The following is a 22,971-nucleotide window of genomic DNA, read 5'->3' on the forward strand; positions in this document are numbered from 1 at the left end:
ACCTTAAACGTTCATCGCGCGTCCACGGTATGTATGTCATTGCTGAGCCAAGAAGCCAGCCACACCTCATACTGCGTTAGAGTGAACCTTGTGACACCAACAACCTGGTTCGCTGGCCGACCGCGCTCCGATCTGCGTATGATGTGGACAGCCGGTTCTGGACCACGTGTGGCTACCGCTACGTCACAGGCGACCATTGTTGATCGCCAACCGCGGGACTGGTTGGAGGTCATAAACAGGGCGCGTTTCCTTCTTTCGGACAGTAGTTATAGCTATCTACTCGTACATTGCGTTGTGAGTCTTGAAACGATCCATTTCCTTTCCATTCGTACACAGTCCGGAAAAACACACCACAACTATGGCCGAACTGCAGAAGACGGTCCAAGACACCACCAACAAGGCGCAGCAGGGCGCTAGTGAAGGGACGAAGAAATGGGAGGCCATGAGCGAGGAGCAGAAGAAGCACACCTTTGACAACCTCCCAGCGGAGCAGAAGAAGGGGAAGACGTATGTGGAATGGATCCAGGAGGGGTACCACCACCAGTACGAGAACTGGATGCCGTGGATCGAGGATCTGTACCTCAAGTGGTTCACGAAGGACAATAAGGCGAGTTATGCTACGAAAGGTATGATCCGACACCTCGTTGACGATAGTACCGTGTATGTTACTGTGGTACTGACAGCGAACGACAGATTCCCTCGACAAGACCAAAGTCACCGGCATCGAACAAGTAGACACGCTGCAAGACGGCGTCAACAACCTCGTTGGCGGCCAAGTCGGTAAGGGTGGGCTTTTACAACCCGTAGGCGACGTCATGTCGACCGAGGGCATCAACCGGGCCGAGCGCGGTGGCAAGGACGAGAAGGGCACGTACACCGGCCCCGCATCGTCGTACACCGACCCCGTGGTCAGGAACGCTCAGTCTGCGAGCGAGGGTGTTGCGAGTGGTGCTCAGAGCGCTGGCAACACGGCGTGGAGCGGCGTGCAGAGTGCGGGTGGCGCGATCGGTGGGATGTTTGGGGGTGGGAAGAAGTAGGACGGCGGATTCCAGCCACGAATGCCTCTTTAGAGGCACACGGCCGTACTCCAGACTGGTGGTGTAAGGGTGGACGTCTTGACTTTAGCGCCTAATGATACCTATGCTTCGTCCAACGTATGCAGTTGAGTCATGTTTGAGTAGTCATTTCCATCACAAGACCATAACGATATACAGTGTTTGGCCACCATAACACCAAAGCACGGCAAAGGTCTATTGTGGCAAGCTTGAGCGCGGTGCTGGAGCGTCTTCCATGTCAATAAGGTTCTCGTACACACGAGATGTAACATCCAATCCCGATCGCCATGCAATAACCGACTGTTAGCCGCACGATGCATGCTAGTTGCGCACAAGTGGGTATCAATGATGAAGCCGCACACATACTCCTTGACTTTTCCTTAGCCGCTGGGACGCCGTACGCACATAATAACAACAGAAATCGCTCATCCGCTTCATAACACGTCTAGTATATTCCATGTGATTGGAGACACGCCCACCTGTGCCGGACTTCTCGGGTCGGAATCAGGAGTGCTTAGCCCGCCATCCTGGCTTGCCTCTGTCTGTTGCTTGGGCACTGATAACGACAGAGCAAAAGGGTTCTTGGTGAACTCCTCCGCTCGAGGCGACATGAGCGCCTCGTCCACGCGCAGCGGTAAGCTCGATTGAATCTGTGACCGCAAGCTGTGCAGTTGCTGCTGTTCACGTAGACTTGGCGACGAGATCTTGCCGCGCAGCCTGGGCTCTGGGCTTGGCGCTAAACCGGCTGGCTGCGACGTTCGCTCATCGCTCGTAGGCTTCGATCGAGTGCGGAGAGACACTGCACGACGTGGTGCGTCTGCGTAACCCATCGATCCCATTCCCACAGATGCCAGCATAGCTGAGCGATCGAAGGTCGAAGGGGAAAAGTCGCTTGACGTAGGCGACAACAGTCCGAAAGCGTTAACAGGGTGTGCTTCCTTGCCGGGCCGTAAGGGAGTCATTGCAAATTCGGTCAATTTGGGAGAGGGTAGAGACTCCGTAGGTGTCGCAGCGTCCGACTCATCGTGCATGGGTACTGAAGACCCATGGGATTGCCCGGGTGTCATGCCGTCCGTGCCAGTCTCAACAAGCTGCAGTACCGGGACAATATGCCCAGACGGGTCCACGTAAGCCGAAGCACGCTTGACGGCGCTGAGAGCTCTCGTGCGCCGCACTGGTAACGGAGCCATGGTCTCGCTGGTGGGCCACTTCACATCAGAAGGCGCAGAAGACGGACCAGGAGTTAACGCGGGCAGCTCGTGCTGCATACCTTGGTTGGCTGGCGCAGGAGCAGCAGAAAGCGGTACGCTGTCCATGCTAGGATCTGAAGGCTGTGTAGAGAATGGACCCCGCCACTCCGTGTATGCAGAGTTGGGGGTGATGGGTGTAAGACCCCGGTTGCCGGACAATATCCCTCCGCGGGTCAAGCTTGTCCGGTACTCCTGCAACTGCATGATGAGATTCATGTTCGGCCCGATCCACCTGCTCCGGGCCTTGATTGCGTCGTACGCCTCTTGTACGCTCAGGGTGGGATCTTTATACAAGCCGTAGGCGACAACCAGGCTTGCTGACCTGCTGACACCGCACTGGCAGTGTACGAGGACACGCTTCTTTTGTTGCACTTTGTCATCGATGAGTTTGCAAAGGCGTAGGAGATCTGGCACAATGTCGCTGTTGTGCTCCCATTTGATATGAACGTACTCCGGATCTTTCTGTCTGGAAGGATAGGCTTCTGCCGGAAAGAGCCCGCTGAGTGGCGTAGCCTTTGGCGTTGTAGGTGATTGCTCGTTGTGTTCCGACTCTTGTACGGCTCTCCGCACACTGAGCTGAGCCCGCCTAGGTGCATACTGTATGCCTCCGCCTCCATCGATACGTATGTCTGGCTCCGCAGTGGTGTCACTCTCGGCTCGCTCGCCCAACGGGTTCCGGACTTCACTCGCTACGTTCATCACGACATCATACTGCCTACATTGCTCAGCCGTGGGCTCAAGGTAGAGGTCAACATATGGGTCGTAGACGCAAATCGGGCCGTCAGGGTACGCTTCCGGCTTCTCCTCGCGCGACAACGGTACGTCGAAATTCTGCTCTTCCTCCTCCTGTAGCTCCGAGCTCTTGGGCGACACAATCGGCGATAGAATGGTTTCCAATGCCAATGGGCGGCGGCTTGATCGACCGACGCCAGTCTGCGAGGCCAAGCCTGGAATTAGTGGCAGAGACGGAGAGGATTGGAAGTGCCGTAAGGTGCCGGGTCTGCTGAATGACGGTGTAGGCGGGATCGCAAGCCTGATTTCTTGCGGTGCTGGTTTGCTGCTTCCGGGAGTAAGCAATGTAAGGCCAAGGTTGCCAGGCTTCCGTTTGGGAGGTGAACGAGGCTTCACAAAGCCAGGGGAGGCAAGAGAAGCTACAGGCTCCATGCTGGGTGCTTGTAATGGTATGCTAGTAGTTGACTGCGCTCGAGGCGTATGTCTTGATGTGTTTACAGCTAAATTCTTCAGATTTCGGCCTTTGCGTGGTGGGGGTTGTTTCTGCATTTCGAAGAAAGGTGAGCCCATCTCATCCGACGTTCGCGGACGGAGCATTGATCCCGCGAAGCCGGAAGGAGGTGGTGACTCTGGCGACGATCCGGGTGAGCCCTCGGTAGCACTCGAATCGTCCACTGTTGACATTGTAGTCGTAGGTGATGAGTTGGTAGATCCAGAAACTGCTGAATCGCTGACGGTGTGCTGATGATATGTGTAGAATGTTTTATCCGCAAAACCTGCCAGGGGCATACGGCTATGCCCGTTTGACAAACTCAAGGATGGACCATCCGTTGTTTGTGCATTGGGAATAGACATCGTCATATCAGGCGTGGGATGGGCTGAGTTTGGTGGTGAAGGATGCAATCTGGCGTCCGCCGGGTAGCCGTTCATATTCTGCTGTTCCCAGAAGTCTGCATAAGATGTATAGTGAAGTTCAGCTTCGCCGGTATCGTTGGATCGCCAAGATGCAAAAAAAGAACTGGATGAGGCCATGTTAGCACGCGAAGATCAACAATCACAACTGTTCGATGCGTGCTTCGTCAAGGTGTACCATAGCAGCTTCGCCAGCCTACTGGGAGATGAGAAGCACAACATGACCATGACCTTGAACATGTACCACGCCGCAACTCCAATAGCGCTTGCGGTGGGGTTCGAGAGCAACGAGGGCGAGTACGAGCCAACCGTGGAGGTAACGATGGTACGCACTCATGCATAACATCCTCCGCAGCACGAAGTGAAAACGTACGTACCGGAATGCCCTCTCCAGGAAGGCCCGTGAGTGGGAGGATCCCTGGTTTCAATGGCGCCAACTGACACGAAGGAGGGGCGATGCGCCTATGGCGTTCTGTGGTAATGGTAAGGAACGTCGAGGAAAGCGCGCTCCAAGTATGGGTGCTTTTCTTAGCACATAGTCGCCCAGGTGGTGCAAGAAAGATCAATCGAAGTCCGGCAATGGGAGTTCAGCGGGCGGCTACTGGGGCTATGACATGCAGATTGACGCCGCACGTCTCGGCAAGGCGAAGAGCGGACCAGTTAGGAAGAGTCGAAGGTCTTTAAGAGCAAGGCGATCTGCTTTATGGCTTGCGAAGTGGTCGGGGCCGCTTGAACCAATCACGGCCGGCGCTGAAGCGCTGCAAGAAGGCGGTCACCAATCAGCGCTCTTTTTCGCCATGGGCCACTATAACAGTGCTGTGCCGCATCCATAAAGGCGGGTAAGTGCGAGATATAGTATGACATTTCAAGCTCAATTAAGGATGTGTGTCTTGAAGGGGTTGGTGGCGTAGCGGCGAGTGTTCTAAGCAGGAAAGTACACTTACTTCTCTCTCCAGTAGGCAACCCAAGCTACCTACCACACTCTCTTGCTGTCCGATTCCTGGCGAATGCCGCGCGGTGTCTCTCCGCGATCAAGAGCGTCAATCCTGGATCCGCAGGACGAGTCGTATCAGCCTCTCGAAGATGTCGACTTCTTCTTACAGCTGTGGACGAAGTGTTCGCGAAAGAGCAAACTCCAAGAACCGTGGTCCTGTCCAAACTCTCCCAGTACCAAGGGGGTCCGTATGATAGTCCTATATGCTGCTCGCCTCCCTTCCCTTGCTACTGCTCGCGTCGCCGTCTACACAAAGAGCTCAGAGCAGGTGCGTGGGCGGGGTATGTCGCTGTCAGTCTTCGCCGCGAGCTGCTGCTCAGACACTCCGGAGTCTTGCAGCGGGGTGTTAGGCCAGCCGGACGTTCTGGAAGAAGGGCAATTGTATGTGAGAGTATTCGTTGCCCGCTGCAACAAGGTTGTTGTGCGCGAAAGAGCGCAGAGATCCCAAGTCCAGCGCCAGCGCCAGCGCCGGCACGTACCGGAGACAAAGCGAACAAACTCCGCAGTCTCATCCTAAAGATAGACCTGTTTTAAAACAGAGGTGTCCGTGCGCGTTTGTCACTGGTTCCTGCAGCTGAATGGCTGTAGCAAACGGCAGCGGATTACTGCAAACGACTCGTGGCATAGTGGCACAATGCGCTCTTCAAGCAATGCAGTCAACGGTACACCTCGTACCTCGATAAACGCAGACTGCGTATCAACAATTCACGTTTGTAGGACTGACGCCACGTTACGTGCTGCGGGCTGTACCATGGGCACAGACGGTATGACAGTCCGGGCGGCCTATTTTCGAACACGCTCAGGCTAGCAATGTCGCGCCTTCAGACTAGCTAGAGCAACGACTACCAATGAGCGTCGAGCTGCATCACGTGCATCATCGGCAAATATAAGCCTGGACGAACGACGGCAATACCACGGTACTTTTGAAAACGATACATTTCCATGCGAGAGGGACGGAGGGACGGCCGTTCATGGGAGGCGCCGCGGTGCGGCCAGAACTCAGCATATCCGCAGGACCGCCCATGTTCCGTTGGACGCGTCGTAGTGGTGGCTGGTAAGGACGACGCACTCCAGCCACTGTCAGTTACTAGGTACGCCAGGCCATTTCGACTACTTTCATCGGTCGCCGTAACGGTCCAGAACTAGATTGGATCAGCACTGTTCCGTATCTAACTCATCAGTAGTCAGGTGATGTAGGACTGCCATGCCAGCTGCAACCGTCGTGGTTGCCATACCAAATGTGCTGGTAAAGACTCGGATGAGCGTACGTTGCCGTTGAGTGTCTGCACAAGCTCTCGGTATGCCTTGACAGTGTGTCTCACGCACCAAGCGACCCATCGCGTTCATTCTGTCGTCCGTAGATCGGCATGAAGTGATCGTGATCTGAGCTGTGCCTGTTTGTACATTGCGAGGGGTATAGGCCGCGGCGACTTACAAGTAAAAATGGACTAAGATGCGCAGCTGGCAGTATGTATGTGCATCATAAATGCCATCAGTTGTTCTCCATGGAATGCCGCGTCTGGGTTCAGGAGACGCCCAGACGCGCGTAAATCATGCTCAACCCGAGAAGACCCAACCACCCTTCGGATCACAGTCCGATTGCAGGCGGTCTTCCTCCGTGGTGAAGGACTGGCTGTGATGCTGGAAAGGCTGGGGCCTTGCATCTCACCGCGTTTCTCGCTGTCCAGCCGTGTCAATTGACGTTCCGAAATTATCACATGTCTTGTGTTAGAAGAGATTGGAGAGCATTGCTTGTCTTCGCAACAAGGACGTGCTGCCAAGATCTGGCCGTCCTACTGACTTCATGATAATGAACAGTTGGTGCTAGCGCATGCTGGGCGATGTTTACCCCTTACTTCCAAAAATCCATATGCAGTCGCGCCGCCTTGGCATTGTGTTACATTACGGCCTTTTCGAGGTGCAGCAGCGCCTGCCAAAAGACGACTGCAGAATTCAAGGCTTCTCGCGAGAATGTACGCCGTCCACGGTGTAGGGGTTGGTTGTCCGGAGCCCAGCTTCAACGTTGGCGTATAATGCCGAGACCGAGGGCGCCTACGGAACGCCAACGATCTCCCTGTCCGGCGCCAGTCGATGTGGCGCAACGGGTAGGAATGATCGACCAACACCGGCTCCCAGCCGTCATTTAGGAACTCAGTTCTCACGCATACAGCATGCCAGACAACATCGCTTGGGTGCTGTCAATGCTGTCAACTTGGAATTCGAGACGGAAGCAAGAATGGCCATCTCGAGGAGTGAGGTAGCACACGCAGTGTTGAATCATAGGGGGAAGATCTCCTGCAGTTTGCCATCTATGGAACCCTGCATATACACTATATGACTGTATCCACTACACTCCGGCCACTGCGGAATCTAAGACAGGCCAAGCAGAGTGTAATCTCTCAGTCAACCAAGATATTCTCCGTAGCACAACCTTCCCTTACCTCACGTTTCATCAAACCGTTTCCGTTTATGTTTCCTGTAGTCCTCACCGACCGATTGACTCGGTCGTCCTGTCGCTACCAATGCAAACATAATCATCTCACACTCTTTCAGACAATCCGTTCTCTCGTTGAAACACCAGCCCTCCACCCGCAACAAACCGTCTTCACAACATCTGAGTCGCAAAGATGCGTTGGACACTCGCTGTCGCAAGCTTGGTCATGGGAGCCTTCGCAACACCAGCACCTCTAGGCGTCGTTTTGCCTGCGGCTCCGAAGCGCTTCCAGGCCGCCTTCACCGACACACTCTGGGTCGTGCAGATGCATACCGTCTTCGCCTGCGGACCTGGCGTCTCAGGCTGCCCAGCAACAATGCCGACCCCCACCGCTTCCGGCTCCGCTAGCGACTGCGACGATGCTACACCTTCATTGAGCTCGACACTCGGCCCGCTCGTCACCATGATGGGTGTTGGCTCGGGCACCGCAATGTCATTGGTACCAATGATGACTGCATTTTCGGGCTCTGCTACGTCGTTGGTACCGGTCCCGACTTCCTTGGTTTCGACTCCCCTTGCCGCGATTTCTCCGGCATCGACTCCTCTAGCCTCGACTCCTCTAGCCTCGACTCCCCTTGTTTCGACATCCCCGGTTTCGACCCCTCTGGTCTCGATTGGGTCATCTTCCTTGCAAGCTACAAGCGTCTCCAGCTCAACGTAAGTCTCGGTCTGGGCCCCTACTAGTCGTACCAATGCTGACCGCCCAGACGCACATTACCCGCAAGCTCTTCAACCCCTACCAGGGCAGTCTCTGGCGCGGCTGCTTCGCTCAAGGTCGCCGGCTCACTTGTGGGTGCGGGTGCCCTTGTGGCCTTGTTGCTCTAGGCAAAAGTACGGCGGATTGGTCCGAAGAGCGCAATACCCAGAACCTAGTGCAGGAGGGTTAATGATAATGTACACAGCAGGCTATGGCGTCCAGGTGTTGGCAGCTAGAATATCATACTCGGACAAGCATGTATACACCATTGCCGACACGTCCGGTAAGGAAGTGCAGTCTTTCTACTATACGACCCACTGCCCGTGTTACCGCACGTTGATGCTTTTGAAAGTCTTCGTGATTCCAGTGATGGCTTCCTCGACCGGCAAGCGCTCCATGCTTGACGCTCCGAAGAATCCATGCACGCCCTGGCATCGTTCGAGCACGTACTTCGCATCCTCTGGCGCTGCTATTGGTCCTCCGTGACAGAGCACGATGATGTCCGACTTGACCTTTGTGGCCGCATCGCGGATAGCTTGGATATCTCTCACGCAGTCATCGAGGCTTTTGCCGGTCTTGGCTCCTATGGACCCGCTTGATGTCAGTCCCATGTGCGCGACAATAATGTCTGCGCCAGCTTCAGCCATTCTGGTTGCCTCGTCTGGGTTGAAAACGTAGGGGGTGGTAAGCATGTCCATCTCATGCGCCATACGCACAACGTCGACTTCGAGCTGGTAGCTCATACCACTGTCCTTACGTTAGCCTCCAGATAGCGCGCGGGTGCATCAACTCACGTCTCTTCCAGATTCGACCGGAACGTTCCATCGATGAGGCCTACAGTTGGGAAGTTCTGAACGCCAGCGAACCCAAGGTCTTTTAGCTGGCGCAGAAACCGCGACATGTCCCGGAATGGATCGGAAGCGCAGACACCAGCAATGACTGGCGTGTGCTTGACGACTGGAAGGACTTCGGCAGCCATCTCCACGACGACATCGTTCGCATTCCCATACGGCATGAGGCCGGCTAGTGAACCTCTGCCGGCCATTCGAAAGCGACCAGAGTTGTAGATTATGATGAGGTCGCCGCCTCCAGCCTCGACGAACTTCGCTGACAAACCAATGCCTAGATCCTATCAGTACACGAGCGGTCTCGGGCTTGTGAGTATTCCATACCCGCACCAGCACCAACAATGGCGTGGCCATCTTTGATCTGTTGATGGAATCCCTGCAGGATTTGCTTCCGGTCCGTTGGTGGAGACATGGGAGATTGTCAGTGAAGGGGGTGCGAACAACGTTGGTCAAGATCAATGAGCAACACTCTCGTACAGATTTAAAAAGACGTCAGAATTGTTCCGGAGGCGCTGATGGACGTTGACGCAGCCGAACCCCCGCCTCTAGGGTGGAGAGCCCCTCGCGAGCAGCATTAGAGTATGTAGCGCACCTTTATGTCAACCGAGCAGAAGTCGTTGACGAAGGTTGTACGATGCACTATGCCGCAATTTGTACTACTAGGAACATGCGACAGCAAACTCGACGAGTTACTATACTTGCGCTCTCAAATCCTGGCGAGCGGCGGCGAAAGATGTGAAGTAACATTCGTTGACGTCGGACGTTCTCCGGTCGATCACGAGCACATCACGGTCCGACAAGATATACTGACTACGAAGTATGCCCCTGGTGCTGGTGCAAAGGATGTCCAAAACTTGTCTCGTGGAGATGTGATCAAGTACATGATTGAGTGCGCTTCGAAGTGGCTAGCGGAAGCGTACCAGTTAGGCCTCAAGGATCCCAAGCAAGCCATTCATGGCATAATCAATGCTGGTGGAACCGGCGGCACTAGTCTGGCATCAGGAGTGATGCGCAACGTCCTGCCAATAGGTCTGCCAAAGCTCATCGTCTCCACCAACGCGTCAGGCGACATGCGACCAGTCGTCGGCGAGACGGACATCACTATGATGTACTCAGTGTGCGACGTAGCGGGCCTGAACTACCTTTTACGGCGGATCTTGTCGAACGCGGCAGGCGCGATCGTAGGCATGGCAAAAGCGTACGAGGGGTCTCTCGCTGCGGAGCCGAAAGGTGAAAGTCATTCGCACCAAAAACGCGTTGGACTGACCATGTTCGGCGTGACTACCCCATGTGTCGACAAGGTTCGCGAGTATCTGGAAAGCAACTACCCCATCGAGTGCTTCGTCTTCCACTGCACCGGTGCAGGCGGCAGAGCATTGGAGCGTCTCGTCTCTGAGGGCGTCTTAGAAGCAGTCCTGGACATCACCACGACCGAGATTTGCGATCAATTGTGCGGCGGCGTAATGGATGCGGGTCCTCACCGGTTAGAGGCACCACTAGAGGCCGGCATCCCGTATATCATATCGTTAGGCGCAACGGATATGGTCAATTTCGGTCCGAAGCCCACCGTTCCCGAGAAGTACAAGTCCCGCAAGCTGTTCGAACACAACCCAACTGTTACGCTGATGCGTACCACTCCGGAGGAGTGTGCTGCCATCGGCGCGTTCATTGTGGACAAAGTAAAGCAATTCGCAACCGACAAAGCGAAGGTAGAGTTAGTCCTGCCACTCGGCGGTGTCAGCATGATCGCAACCCCAGACGGGCCGTTCTATGATGCCGCAGCGGACGATGCCATCTTTTCGTCCGTCAGGAATGGTTTGAAGGGCTTCGACGTACAGCTCGTTGAAGACGCACGAACCATCAACGACGAAGGGTTTGCGGTTGATATTGCCAAACGGCTCGTTCGTTTGATGGGTCTGGACTGATGGCGCGACAATGCGACTGTGCCACTACCAACTGGCAGTACGAGGCGCGCACGTACCGTTTCGATGAATGGCGTATCACGACATCCCCTCATTGATACCGCGCTGAATCTTCACGCTGCTGGCTGTCCCCGACCGCTGACGTGGTCACTTCGCCGTCAGGAACGCTTTAGCTTCCTCCGCCGAAACCCCGTTTGTGGCGTCCTGGTCTTGGAGCAAGCCCAGCTTGTTGACACGGACCATGTACCACATCTCGCTCCGGCCATCTCCGAGTTCGCCACCGAGCAGCTTCGCCTTGATGTCTCTTAGAACTTCGTTGAAGAAACCGGCTTCATCAATCTCGGCCATGTTCTCTCGCATGACTCGAATACCTTCAATAGCCCGCCCGTACCCAGAGTTTCCGACAGAATGCTTGATCCAGTCACATATGATGTCTTTGAACTGCTTACATGCGTCGTGAACAACGTCCAGAGCCTCTTCGGTATCCTGCGCGTCGATTAGCTGCTTGAATTCCGGAATCGCGTTATCGGGATCGATCCGTCTCCGCTTGCGCTTCATATCTTTTGCTAAGAGCGCACCGACATCGAGGTCTGAAAGCGGCTTTGGAGCTTCCTTTCCACGACCGAATCGACGGCCGCGGGCCTTGGGCGGCACCTTCTTGACATCTGCGGCCTTGACCACGCGCGAGAGCGCCGACTTTGATTGCTGTACTAGTTCGGCCGGAGAGTGCGAGTACCGAACAAGGACGTCAGCAGGTGGAGGTGGTTCGCTCTCTGGGAAGACGGCACGGTGCTTAATCACTTGCTGGATGCGATGTAGCATCGGGGAGAAGGTCTCGTCCATTGGCATGTACTCTGTCGGCTCTCCTTCATCGTTTGTGCCAAAGGTGGCAAGGTCCATACTGTCGACGTAGTCGCTCATAGCAGCTTGCAGGTCTTCGTTGGGCAGATTGCGGTGAACCTTAAGCTCCTTGCCGCTCACGGTGATGATTCGGTCAAGGGGCGGAAACTTGTAGCTGCGGAGGTCCTCCGTAAAGGGCAGCTCGACATCGTAGAGGCATTCCAAGTCTGGCTCAATGCAGGGAGCCACAAGCACGATACGAGGCTCGTTGTTCTCCTTCTTCACTAAGCGGGCAACAGCGTATGACTCGAGCTCATAGAGTGCATGAATGAAGGAAGAAAGAGCCATGATCGCTTTGTCATTGCCCCTTTGCGCGATAGTAAGGGCGGCACGGGTCATGTCCATCCAGCGTTCATACTGGCTCTTGTCGACAAAGCCAATGATGTCGAAAGAAGGCACGGTCTCATACGTTGTTACATTTCGATCGCTCTCTGAAATATGCACGGCAGTACGACCGTACTCATAACCCTTGGCTAGCTCATCACGATCAATGTCGCGCTTGCCGCCAGGAGCATTCTCATCGTCGACCTGATAGCTCAATGCATTCTTGACCGCCGATAGACCCTCACTGTAACCGTTGGGCGCTGCTTCACCGTCGAGAGTTTGCGTGGCCTGCATTACTTCACTCGGTGCTAGATCGCTTCTGACGACGAACCTCGACGCAGACTGCGCAGGTGCAGTCATCGTCTTTGGATAACGCTCGACGTCGATAGAAAGCGCGGTATCGAATTCCTGAGGATTGCCAAGCGTAAGAGAGCCTTTGTATGACGGCGTCGGTCTCACAGACTTGACACGCGGAACACTAAGCTCATCGACAGCTTGAGCCAGCGTACCAAAAGTGCCGCCACAATCTTGGCATAGCTGCTTGAGGATAGCCTCGTTTTCGGCTTTGCTGGTAGGTTTATCTTCCTCCTTGAAGCCGTACTCCGGATCGTCGAAGTCAACGCCAAGGACAACAAGCTGGGTGGCGTCTTCTTTGAGTTTCTCGACAACTGCTTCCAGATCATCGGCCTGCATTGATCCCCGGGCATCGGTGATAAGTACGATCTTCCGCTCATACTTGAGCTTCTTACACGTGTTAACAATCATCTGGATTGCGATGATCAGTGCAGACATGGCATCGCCAGCATCCGTTGATGACACGACCAGCTCGCCTCGCAGTCTCCGAACCTGAGCCATAAACACTTGCCCAATGTCTTGGAAGACGGTAATGTTGGCGTACTCACTTTCACTCTCCAGGAAGTTGGAGGTACCGTCGGTCCGCAGTCCCACGACGCCGGCCATGGCAGTCTTCCGACCAGTGGCAATAGTAGCCGTAATTCGGTCCCAGACATACTCCAAGGCCCAGTCAAGGTTGGTTTGAGCCCGGCCGTGGCTTGTCTCGCCCATTGTCATGCCACAGTCCACTATGTAGACCGTCGCTTCTTTTGACGCCATGCTGTGTTTTAGTAACAGCGCCTCTGGCTGTTAATGGTGCTGCAACTACATCGTACCCACGTAGCCGGGTAAGTAGAGATTAGTTGTATGTAAGCAGCCATGGCAGGCAGCAAGCGCGTTTTAAGGCGCGGATAGCCTTAGGCCGCAATAAGCTGGACCGAGCGCCCGGCTACAGCAGTAGCGCCCCTTCGCGCCGAGGCCTGCCGTCGACCCGCACTTGGGACAGCCTTGGGGAACTCTTCCATCCCCAAAACTTCCCTCCGTCACTCATGCAACCCTCGAGCATTCGGTTACCCCGGAGTACGCCAAACGCTTCCCATAAGCACACAATACACGCCCGGAGGCCTATGGGACCAGCTCCGTAATTAATCCGAACATCATCAGCGTTAGCCTGGCCTTCCATCTTTGAAGGATGCGACGGGCGCATTGCGGGCCACGGTATGACCGATAGTATAGCACCACAGCCGCCACTCGAGCAAACAGAAGCAGATGTGTCCGAGCATGCGTCTGCTTCCATTGTCGCCAACGGACACGTGCCGACGGATAGGATATCAGCATTAACGGCGAATGCTGCACCGATCGGCTCTATCGATCCCGATAGCCGCGAGGATGGATCGCACGCTACAGTACTAGAGTCCGACAACGCTGTCACTCACAACGGCGGGAATGACGATGCTGCGTCTGAAGCGGAGACGCTTATCCAGACGCCGGTTAAAAAACGAGTAGCGGAGAGGCATGCTGGTGCGACGATGGCTGAGAAGCCGGCGAAGAGTCGCATAGGTGGCCTGCCTGTACCTGGTGATGATGACGAGGAAAGCGAGTCTGTGGCAACGCCAATGCAGAGTACCGAGCTTGGGGACGCCAAGGCCAGCAGGGACGCCAAGGACGAGCTGCCCGACGAGATGGACATGGCCAGTGATCAAGGCGAAGATGACAGTGGATCTCTGAGCTCGCCACAATCTCCTGCTTTGACTGGCGTCTCGATGGCATCTGGTCGATCGCGTGCCTTATCTGAAGAACCTGATCTTGATCGTGGGATAGAGACATCGGATAATCCTCGTAAAAGGAAGTTCCGCGCTTCGTCCGTGTCGCTGCCTAACAAACGTCAGAGCATGGATCCACCAAAGCGTCGCTTACGCGGCATGCAGTCTGATGATAATCGAACCATGCCGGAAAGGTCACCGTCTCCGAAGCCACGAAGTCACCGCCGAGCTGTATCTACGCAGTCAGCATTCATGGACGGCTCCGCCGAGATCGCTGGGAAGAAGCGCCAAACACTAGCGCACTTTCCAGTACGAGATCCGAAAGTGAAGGCTGCGTGGGAAGAGTCTGATGCTTCTTCCGAAACTACGTCCCATGGACAAGTCGATGTGAGAAGGCCGCAGCGTGGCGTTGGCAGATCAACGTCTACCCCTGGCCGTCCTACCGGACCGCACAAGCGCCACGTCAACAAATATGGCTTTACTAAGCTGGCTGAAGCATGCGAGAGTGCCGATATGGATGCCATCAAAGAATGGATGGAGAAGGATCCAGATCAATTAGAACTTGCAGAATTTGCAGGCAACAAGCCGCTGCAGATCGCAGCCTTGAACGGAAACGTGGAGGTGGTTGACTATTTGATCAAACAAGGCTGCAAAATCGACTGCGCCAACGTCGACAAAGACACTCCGCTCATTGATGCTGCCGAGAACGGCCATCTGGCAGTGGTCGAGAAGCTCTTGGACGCGGGCGTTGATCCGCTGCGTCAGAATTTGAAGGGACAGCAGGCGCTTGACGTGGTGACCGATGAGACTGAGGACGCCGATGAGATCCGAACAGCACTGCGTGAAGCTATAGAGCTTTGGAATAGTGAAGATGCGAAGCAGAAGCGTGAAGAAGAGGAGGAGCAGCGCTACAATGCTGGACCATCCAAAGAGCTTCACTTCATGGCGCGGACGTATGAAAATCTTCTCCGCCTGGTCACGATTAACGATCGTAACGGAGTCCGAGAGTTTCTCGACGCTCGCGTGCCGGTCGACAACAACATTATCGCAGCAGCGGCGAAGACTGGCGACCAGTACCTTGTGAACATGCTGTTGGCCGAGATGACTGAAAAGAAGGCTTACCAAAAGGCCGAAAAGCCGATGCTTGCCGTTCTCGGTACCAGCCATTTTGAGATGGTGCAAATGCTGACCGCGTTGGATCCATTCAACCCGATATGGAGGAGCAGATCTGGGAAGTCCTGGCCCGAGCTCGCCGATGAGAAGAATGGCCCGAACAGGGCTCGTGAGCGGGAGCTGCTGCAGAAACTGTACGACGGTCACACTCGAGCTTTAGGCCGCCGCAGCTCAAGTCCAGTCACTAAGCGTGAATATGGGAAGCGCCGGCCTATCAAGCATAACGGTAGTGAAGACGATGAGGAGGAAGATGGGGGCCACGCTATGCCTGTACGCAAGAACGGTCGAAGACTGATGTCACGAAGAGACATGCGGAAAGCACACTCCGATTACGAGTCCGAGGATGACGACTCCGCGTCTGATACTGCGGTGGCCACGGCAGATGCTCATGTTCGTCGGCATTCCATGAAACCACCCGATAGTCCGAATCAACAACACAGGATCGGTCAGCCTCGCAGGAAAAGCATGTCCTCGCAGCCGAGCGATCCTTCGCCACGAAATCGGCGACGGTCCTCTTCGCTACGTGGCCCTCAGGATCCAGCTCTCCCGACTGTGCTCGAGCGTGTCGAGGGCGTGGAACGTGTTCGTGTAATGAGGGCAGATAGAGAGATGCATGTGAAGAGACCTGAGGAGCAGCGCAATGACGAAGGTACCGCTCATGCCGAAGCAAAGCGCATTGAGGCCGAAGCAAAGAGGATAGTGGAGGAGGGTGAAGCAGAAGAAATGCGAAGGCAAGAAGAACATGAGCGCAAACAGGCCGAAGAGGCTCGCAAGGTGGCCGAAGCGGAGGAGGCGCGCAAAGCTGAAGAGGAAGCAAAGGTCGAAGCGGAGCGCCTGCGCATGGAGCTTGAGATGGAAGGTGCTAGGTCCAGCTTCCGTCGAGATGTACTTGCAACGTTGCCTGAAGAGATGTCAAGAGTGCTGGATCCGACAGCGACAATCAGACTGGAAGGACCGCAGGCGCGTCAGCACGTTTGGCGTTTGTGTACGCCGATTTACGTAGTCTCCGAGACCGATGGCGCTACCGCGGAAGATTGCTGGATCCTGAATCTGCAAGCAGCGCTTCTTCTTGGCAAGCGCGGTCTGGAGTTGCTTCTCCCGCAAGATAATCTTGGCTTTGAGCGGACTTTCTCCAGGGGCTGGGCGACAAGAAGCAATCTCTCGCAACAAGAGCAGAAGAACGTGGAATATGTGCTGAACCGTCTTGCTGTCACGAGCCGGATGCTGCGAGAAGCACAAGCGGTGGATCGCGATGGCGACAGCGGGATGACCAACGCCCAAAGCTTCCAAGCCGAGCTTGAGCAGGCGGCAGAGCGTTTGCGGGCCACCGCTTATGCCGAAAGAACCCTCAACAATGGCTTGGTGAGATTGGAGGTCGTCAGGTTGTTGGACGTCCTCGGTTCGATGGATCCACTGCTGAAGCACTGCACCTTCCAACTTCGGCTCTTGAGTCCCAGCAAACCGTCACCAGCCGTTCGCACAAGCCCTGGCGAGCCGTATCCCAGCCGACTGGATGCGTGGCGGCAACCCTTTCCCATCATCAGGGAGGTCAGAGCTGGACGGTTGGTTGAAGCACCCGAGCCAATGGCGGGCAAGACGCAGCTGTATGTTGCTCATGAGAAATGAAGAACAATTGTACCTCAGACGGATGCTGTATGTAGACTGGTCGACAAATATCAATGTACAACTCGATGCCACAGTGTTCGCAGTCTGTCGCGCTGTCGTGCAAACAGATGTTTTAAATTAGCGGCGCCATCGTGGCGTTCATGCAAGCTACGGCGGTGATGCGAGAGCAGATCTGCCTGATACAACACCCTCAGCGAGACTTGTCGACTGAGGAGGTAACACTACACCAAAATCAACCGGCATGGCACTCATACATGTATTCAGCCTTTAGCCTGTCTTACCTCTCCACGGGGTAGTGGAACTTAGAAACCTTGCAAACATGTGACTGAGGACGGCTCGGCTAGGCAGATTCGAAGATCCGTAGCCCCACTGGCTCCAACAGATCTAGATCCCCATCAAATGCTGTCTTTCCTGCCCCAGCATACCCAGCGCCGTCGCGGTCGTCGTTCGGTGTCCCAAGTGCATTGTGTGATATACCATACAGCATAGACTAGAGAATTGGGCAGCGTATCTGTTGTAGAGTCCTATGAGACTTCCGCACTCATATTGAGCTCAGGCCTGACAGCTACCCTCGTCCCAACCCACGCCTCCTCCCCCTCCGCCTCGAACTGCTGGCGGTGCATACTGTGATCCGCCGAGTCCTACACGAAGGCGTGGTGGCTAAGAAAGAGCATGACTTCGTTTGGCCCGCAAGATGGTATGTCACGTTGCAGCGCGAAGGGAAGCTGCCCTTCGCCCATGCAGGCACCCGGCAACCTCAAGTCATCTGAGACACTCACGGCATGACTGAATGCACGCATGCATGCACATACACCCGCGCATGACCGATAACTGACAGCTATATGTTGCGCACACAGGAGACAAACAAACACTTCAGCCTTCTTCTCCAGCATTCGCTGCCGCAGAGCAAACCACTCCCACCGCGAAGAGGCCGCCAATCCTTGCGATCCCGAAGATCAGATCAGCTCTCAACCTGTCTACCGGTGCAGGGAGTAGCCTACGCGCCGATGCGCCGCCTCCGAGAGCGAGGTATTCGATCGATGCGGGAACGGGTGCGGAGGCCTTTGATAGCTTGAGGTGCGTATGCGGCAATCATTGCGTTGTGGACTGAGTGGAGAAGAGTGGAGTGAAGTGAACTGGCATCGCAGCGAACCACACTCGGACATTGCTTTCACATGCGACGCGCATATATCTGTGCTGACTATCCGCTCAGATCGCCCCTTCTTTCGGCAGAGCGCGATACGGGTCTCAATCGCATACGACAGCCTCCGCCATTGTGGCAACCCTCATCTCCTAACTTGCATGCTTCCGTGCTGCCTTCATTTCCGGGAGATCCAACGGTGAGGAAACTATCGCTTACTACACTGGACACTGCACCCGCTTCACCAGATCTGCGATTTAGCGAAGACCTGACTCGCTTCCCTACCGAGTCTCTACACTCCTTCTCATTCGCTCACCAAAGTAGTGACTCGCTACACAATCGTCAGAATGTGCTGAAACGCAGCATCGAGTTCATGCGGGAAAAGCTCTCCTGGGCAGCTTCGTCGCCGCGCATTGCGAGCGCTCAAGCTCGTTTAGCCGGTGACGAGGAGCTTCTCAGCATGATGGAGCTATTGCAGAAGGCTAATGTGAGGGGCACTGGGACTCTTGACTCCGTAGGCCTAGACGCAGATGGGGGCCTAGGGCCTCTAACTGGACCTGCGCACATGGCCAGCGAGAACGTCTTCGACCGCAGCTTCTTACCCGGCACCCAGGAGCGAAGTGAGAGCCCTACACAGGTAGAGAGCGGCGAGAACGTAAGGCCAGGACAGAACCATGGAGCGCCGCTCGAGCTGGCCGTCTCTCCAATGCTGCTTGAGCCGGAGATCAAGCCTCGCCAGAGCATGGACGCTAGTATTACGAGCGATCCTGAAGCTTTGTCACTCTCGCGCATGAACACTCATGACGATGTTCCTGGTCTGTCGCCGCCGAGATCACAACGGGCTTCGCTCAAGCGGACGTACACCGATGTGGCAGGATATTCGCTGCAGCACAAGCTTACCGAAGCCATGGCTCAGCCGTACCGGACAAACTCACGCAACTCTGCCATCACGCCCACTCACGCCCCCACTTTTCCTGTGGCGCCGATTCGGGGCGCTACTCTCAATGAGCGCGCGCCTCACGGTCACCGCAACAACCAGGCACAGGCGATCTTCACCACCGAGGCCAAGTCACCATGGACTATCACCGCCGCGAATGATCTTGCGTGCCTGGTCTTTGGCGTTACACGTGCAGAGGTGCGGAAGCTCGGCATCATGGAGGTTATTAAGCCAGAGAGACGGAAATGGCTCGAAGATAAGCTGCGCAACCCTGAAGTGGGTTCAGCAGCGAGACCGAAGCCGACGCCTTATCAGAAGCCCAGTCCGACCAGCAGTCTCGCGAGCATGGGTAACGGCGTCACTGCGAAGCTGTTGAGCAAGCCGCCTGCAAGGCAGACTTACCAAAGCCGCCGAAGCAAGACAGAAAACGGTGTGCTCACGCCAACCCCTCCCACTGCAGGTATCAATCACAACAACAATAAAAGCCGAGGTGTACTATTGTGCGGTGACGTTGTCCCAATCCAGAAGCTAAACGGCAGTACCGGAAGTGCTTCGTTGTGGGTGAAAGAAAAGGGCGGCAACCTCATCTGGGTACTTGAAGAGATCGCCGAGGATGTAGCGTATGTTACCGTTGACGAGATCGGTTCAATTATCAGAGGCTCTGGCGATGTCGAGGTCATATGGGGCCTCGATCGTTTACGCCCCGGCATGGATGTGACGAGATTGATCCCTGCTTTTCCGAAACTCGCAGGCACGAATACTGGCGCTCTAGACTACGATGAAGTCGCTCGGTTACGGAGGTTCACGGCACGAACGAGCAACTCGATCTCGATCCCAATCACGATTGATCAGCTCTCAGGCCAAAGCACGTTCCGTGTATCCAGCTTCCCGCATATTGCCGGGATTATTGTGGTAAATCCCAACACTATGCGCGTAAGCAGTTCGAACAACGTCTTCTCGGCTGCGCTCTTCGGATACGCCAGCCCAGATGGCATGCTTATCACGGAACTCATACCTGGCTTTGACAAGATACTCCACCTCATGACAGATGAGGACAAGATTGCCTTGGTAGACGGCATCGTCATACCCGAGCACAGCTTTCGTAGAGCGAGAAGCTTGCTTGCCCTCAGAGAAGGTAGTGCAGACGCAGCCGCCATCTTTCTCCGACCGTCAGGCCTGCCTGCCCGGCACCGTGACGGGCAAGAGATCATGATTGACGTCCAGATGCGGGTTGTCAAGTCTGACCGTGACCCGATCTACAATGAGCATGTGATTGAGGAAGAGAACGCAGGTTCTTACCTCAGTGTCGGTAGTGAGGCGGTGTATGCGCTTTGGATTACGTACAGCCGGCAATTGCACGCCGTTAATCACGGAATTGGGCCTGTGACACCACTTGTGAGCCGACCAGGCACGCCACCCCATCAGCCGCCCCCCGGAGGCACTCATGCTGTGGACGAGGCGATGCCGACTCCGATGGTCGTCACCGAGCATGGAGACGATGAGATGAGGATACAGATGCTGACGCGGCAATTGGAAGAGGCCAAGGCTGCAGAGGCTGTGAACTCGAGCGAAGGCGAACCATTTGAGCATCCAGCACCGGATATGCTCGAGACCGGCGTCAAGCTCATCAAGAAAAAGCGCATCGACGACTTCGCCATCCTTGAGGAGATGGGCCAGGGCGCGTATGGGCAGGTAAAGTTGGCGAGATACAAGAAAATCGCAGCCAAGAAGATGGTGATAAAGTACGTCACGAAACGACGTATCCTCGTCGACACCTGGCACCGCGATCGTCGACTCGGTACTGTGCCGCTCGAGATCCACGTCTTGGACTATCTCCGCCGTGAAGGAATGGTGCATCCCAATATTGTTGAGATGGCAGATTTCTTCGAGGATGACATCAACTACTACATCGAGATGGTCCCGCATGGACTGCCGGGTATGGATCTGTTTGACTATATCGAGCTACGTGTGACAATGGATGAGCGGGAGTGCCGAAAGATCTTCAAGCAAGTCGCCGAGGCGATCCGACATCTGCACGTCAAGGCCAAGGTCGTACACCGTGATATCAAGGACGAGAACGTGGTCCTTGACGGTGAGGGAAAGGTCAAACTCGTAGACTTCGGGAGCGCAGCGTACATCAAAAGCGGACCCTTTGACGTGTTCGTAGGCACGATCGGTACGCTTTGCACCGTGTTGACTGTGTTTTGAGGGTCTCTTACTGATGCTTCGCAGATTACGCAGCGCCCGAAGTACTACGTGGGGCCCCTTACCGCGGCAAAGAGCAGGATGTCTGGGCTCTTGGCATCCTACTCTACACGTTGGTCTACAAGGAGAATCCTTTCTACTCGATTGACGAGATAATGGATCACGACCTGCGAGTGCCATACGTGATGAGCGAGGAGTGCATTGACCTTATCCGCAAGATGCTGGATCGTGATGTGGAAAGACGAATTGGCATACAAGCCGTGCTTGAACATGACTGGTTTCTGGTGGCCGACGAAGAGGCAGTCGATGACTGACGGGCCACAGTGAAGGAGCGCTTAAAGAGCCAGTACGTCCGCTCTGGTGGGCTCGTGTCCGTCTCTCGAGATGCATTACGATGGAGGGAAAATGTCGTTGTGATACCCATGCGCAGTGAGAGCACGAGGGCAAAAGCATTGTTATCATTGACCGCTGGAGTCGAAACCAGCGCCAGCTAGCACGTTTGCTTGCCTCTCTGCGCCCGCAAGTGAAGCGTCTTGGCCTGCTTTTGTACATACTGCGTTCAATCACGCACTCCAGGTGCCCCAATCCATTGCTGTGAATTGTATCACGAGCTGAAGCGTTGCCGTGACCTCGATGCCCGACATTTGAGTATATCTGGAAGCGACCATCATCCAGCGTCTCTGGTGGCTTCCCGTCTTTGTAGGATCAGAGTGACGATCGTCTGACCGGTCTGTCCGCCAAAGGTATACGTAGGATAGCGTGCTTCGGCATAGTACGACAACTCACCTTCTGCCGGCGCAAGCCATTCAAGCAGCTCTGGTTTGGTCCAGTTGCAAGAAGTGATTGCTAAGAAGCCACCAGGCTTGACGAGCTGCTCAACGTTCCTACGATATTGATCGCAAGGATGCATCGGTCCGCCTGTTTCAGTCATCAACGAGATCGCATCGAATGTGCCCTTGTCAAGCACAACGTCAAAGCCGTGTTCCAACCAGTCTCCGGAATCGTCGTTCAGTAAGTCCCAGACTTCGAAGCGTATATTTTCACAGTGCTTCTGAGTGGCAAGCTTGGAGGCAAGCTCGATGCTCGTTTCGCTGTAGTCAATACCCACCATCTCGCCGGACCAAAACTGGCCATCGTCATCCTCCTCGCGGAGAGTGAAGAGTAGGTGACCGTTGCCAGTGCCTAGGTCCAAGAATCTCGAGGCAGCAAGGTCCCCAGTAGGATGATGTCGGAGCATTCCATCTGTCTCGAGGCGGTTCAGCTGCCTCAGAATAGCTTCTTCAGCACCGCTTTCGCTGAACCATACAGTTCCTTCATCGTCCTCGTCCGCGTCGTGGTTGCGAATTTCATCGGAATACGCCTTGTCCCAGCTGTATAAGCGGTCAGCCACATCGAGGACCTCCGATGTCAGGCTTTGAGCTTGAGGCTGTGTGCTGTCTTACATACTACTCCTTCGTGCCCAGCTCGCTAGGGTCGAGCAGCTTGCGCCTCACTGCAGTCGGCGGTGGCGGTAACGGCTCGCTCGTTGGGGAAGCCAACTGCCTGGCAGACGACTTCATGACCCATACGAGGATTAAACTGGAAACGCATAGAGCTCACAGCGAGAGTAAAACAGATTTCATTGAACTAGCTGTTGTCTGCAGAGATTGGGATGCTAGTTGAACA

At 55.2% G+C, this 22,971-nt stretch overlaps 11 protein-coding genes across 11 annotated transcripts; 7 read left to right on the forward strand and 4 right to left on the reverse strand.

Moving 5' to 3' along the window:
* The first annotated feature begins 2 nt into the window (after positions 1 to 2).
* On the forward strand, positions 3 to 1,263 carry BAUCODRAFT_172695 (uncharacterized protein). Its single transcript, XM_007673525.1, has 3 exons — positions 3 to 27; positions 81 to 626; positions 694 to 1,263. Exons 2-3 carry the CDS (start codon positions 359 to 361, stop codon positions 1,035 to 1,037), a joined length of 612 nt encoding a protein of 203 aa, XP_007671715.1. The 5' UTR covers positions 3 to 27; positions 81 to 358; the 3' UTR covers positions 1,038 to 1,263.
* Positions 1,264 to 1,489: 226 nt separating this feature from the next.
* On the reverse strand, positions 1,490 to 3,721 carry BAUCODRAFT_144190 (uncharacterized protein; the record flags this gene model as incomplete). Its single annotated transcript, XM_007673526.1, has 1 exon — positions 1,490 to 3,721. One exon carries the CDS (start codon positions 3,719 to 3,721, stop codon positions 1,490 to 1,492), a length of 2,232 nt encoding a protein of 743 aa, XP_007671716.1.
* Positions 3,722 to 3,998: 277 nt separating this feature from the next.
* BAUCODRAFT_28878 (uncharacterized protein) lies at positions 3,999 to 4,322 on the forward strand. Its single transcript, XM_007673527.1, has one exon. The coding sequence runs from the start codon at positions 4,068 to 4,070 to the stop codon at positions 4,290 to 4,292; it is 225 nt and encodes a 74-aa protein (XP_007671717.1). The 5' UTR covers positions 3,999 to 4,067; the 3' UTR covers positions 4,293 to 4,322.
* A 380-nt stretch (positions 4,323 to 4,702) lies between these two features.
* BAUCODRAFT_172688 (uncharacterized protein) lies at positions 4,703 to 5,480 on the forward strand. The gene has a single exon (XM_007673528.1). It carries the CDS (start codon positions 4,957 to 4,959, stop codon positions 5,458 to 5,460), a length of 504 nt encoding a protein of 167 aa, XP_007671718.1. The 5' UTR covers positions 4,703 to 4,956; the 3' UTR covers positions 5,461 to 5,480.
* Positions 5,481 to 6,051: 571 nt separating this feature from the next.
* Positions 6,052 to 6,461, reverse strand: BAUCODRAFT_28880 (uncharacterized protein). Its single transcript, XM_007673529.1, has one exon. It carries the CDS (start codon positions 6,288 to 6,290, stop codon positions 6,096 to 6,098), a length of 195 nt encoding a protein of 64 aa, XP_007671719.1. The 5' UTR covers positions 6,291 to 6,461; the 3' UTR covers positions 6,052 to 6,095.
* An 869-nt stretch (positions 6,462 to 7,330) lies between these two features.
* Positions 7,331 to 8,279, forward strand: BAUCODRAFT_172717 (uncharacterized protein). Its single transcript, XM_007673530.1, has one exon. The coding sequence runs from the start codon at positions 7,571 to 7,573 to the stop codon at positions 8,096 to 8,098; it is 528 nt and encodes a 175-aa protein (XP_007671720.1). The 5' UTR covers positions 7,331 to 7,570; the 3' UTR covers positions 8,099 to 8,279.
* A 113-nt stretch (positions 8,280 to 8,392) lies between these two features.
* On the reverse strand, positions 8,393 to 9,486 carry BAUCODRAFT_172739 (uncharacterized protein). Its single transcript, XM_007673531.1, has 3 exons — positions 9,307 to 9,486; positions 8,929 to 9,256; positions 8,393 to 8,881 (listed from the first exon to the last, which is right to left on the reverse strand). Exons 1-3 carry the CDS (start codon positions 9,392 to 9,394, stop codon positions 8,461 to 8,463), a joined length of 837 nt encoding a protein of 278 aa, XP_007671721.1. The 5' UTR covers positions 9,395 to 9,486; the 3' UTR covers positions 8,393 to 8,460.
* A 137-nt stretch (positions 9,487 to 9,623) lies between these two features.
* Positions 9,624 to 10,907, forward strand: BAUCODRAFT_61094 (uncharacterized protein; the record flags this gene model as incomplete). The annotated part of the gene is made up of 1 exon (XM_007673532.1): positions 9,624 to 10,907. One exon carries the CDS (start codon positions 9,624 to 9,626, stop codon positions 10,905 to 10,907), a length of 1,284 nt encoding a protein of 427 aa, XP_007671722.1.
* On the reverse strand, positions 10,906 to 13,332 carry BAUCODRAFT_172807 (uncharacterized protein). Its single transcript, XM_007673533.1, has one exon. It carries the CDS (start codon positions 13,239 to 13,241, stop codon positions 11,052 to 11,054), a length of 2,190 nt encoding a protein of 729 aa, XP_007671723.1. The 5' UTR covers positions 13,242 to 13,332; the 3' UTR covers positions 10,906 to 11,051.
* Positions 13,333 to 13,474: 142 nt separating this feature from the next.
* Positions 13,475 to 17,254, forward strand: BAUCODRAFT_172865 (uncharacterized protein). Its single transcript, XM_007673534.1, has one exon. The coding sequence runs from the start codon at positions 13,682 to 13,684 to the stop codon at positions 17,021 to 17,023; it is 3,342 nt and encodes a 1,113-aa protein (XP_007671724.1). The 5' UTR covers positions 13,475 to 13,681; the 3' UTR covers positions 17,024 to 17,254.
* Positions 17,255 to 17,432: 178 nt separating this feature from the next.
* BAUCODRAFT_28883 (uncharacterized protein) lies at positions 17,433 to 22,090 on the forward strand. Its single transcript, XM_007673535.1, has 4 exons — positions 17,433 to 17,720; positions 17,881 to 18,100; positions 18,237 to 21,277; positions 21,334 to 22,090. The coding sequence occupies exons 1-4, from the start codon at positions 17,696 to 17,698 to the stop codon at positions 21,618 to 21,620; spliced, it is 3,573 nt and encodes a 1,190-aa protein (XP_007671725.1). The 5' UTR covers positions 17,433 to 17,695; the 3' UTR covers positions 21,621 to 22,090.
* The last annotated feature ends 881 nt before the right edge of the window (positions 22,091 to 22,971 follow it).

The sequence above is a fragment of the Baudoinia panamericana genome (genome assembly GCF_000338955.1).
Source record: "Baudoinia panamericana UAMH 10762 unplaced genomic scaffold BAUCOscaffold_1, whole genome shotgun sequence".
NCBI classification, from domain to species: Eukaryota; Fungi; Ascomycota; class Dothideomycetes; order Mycosphaerellales; family Teratosphaeriaceae; genus Baudoinia; species Baudoinia panamericana.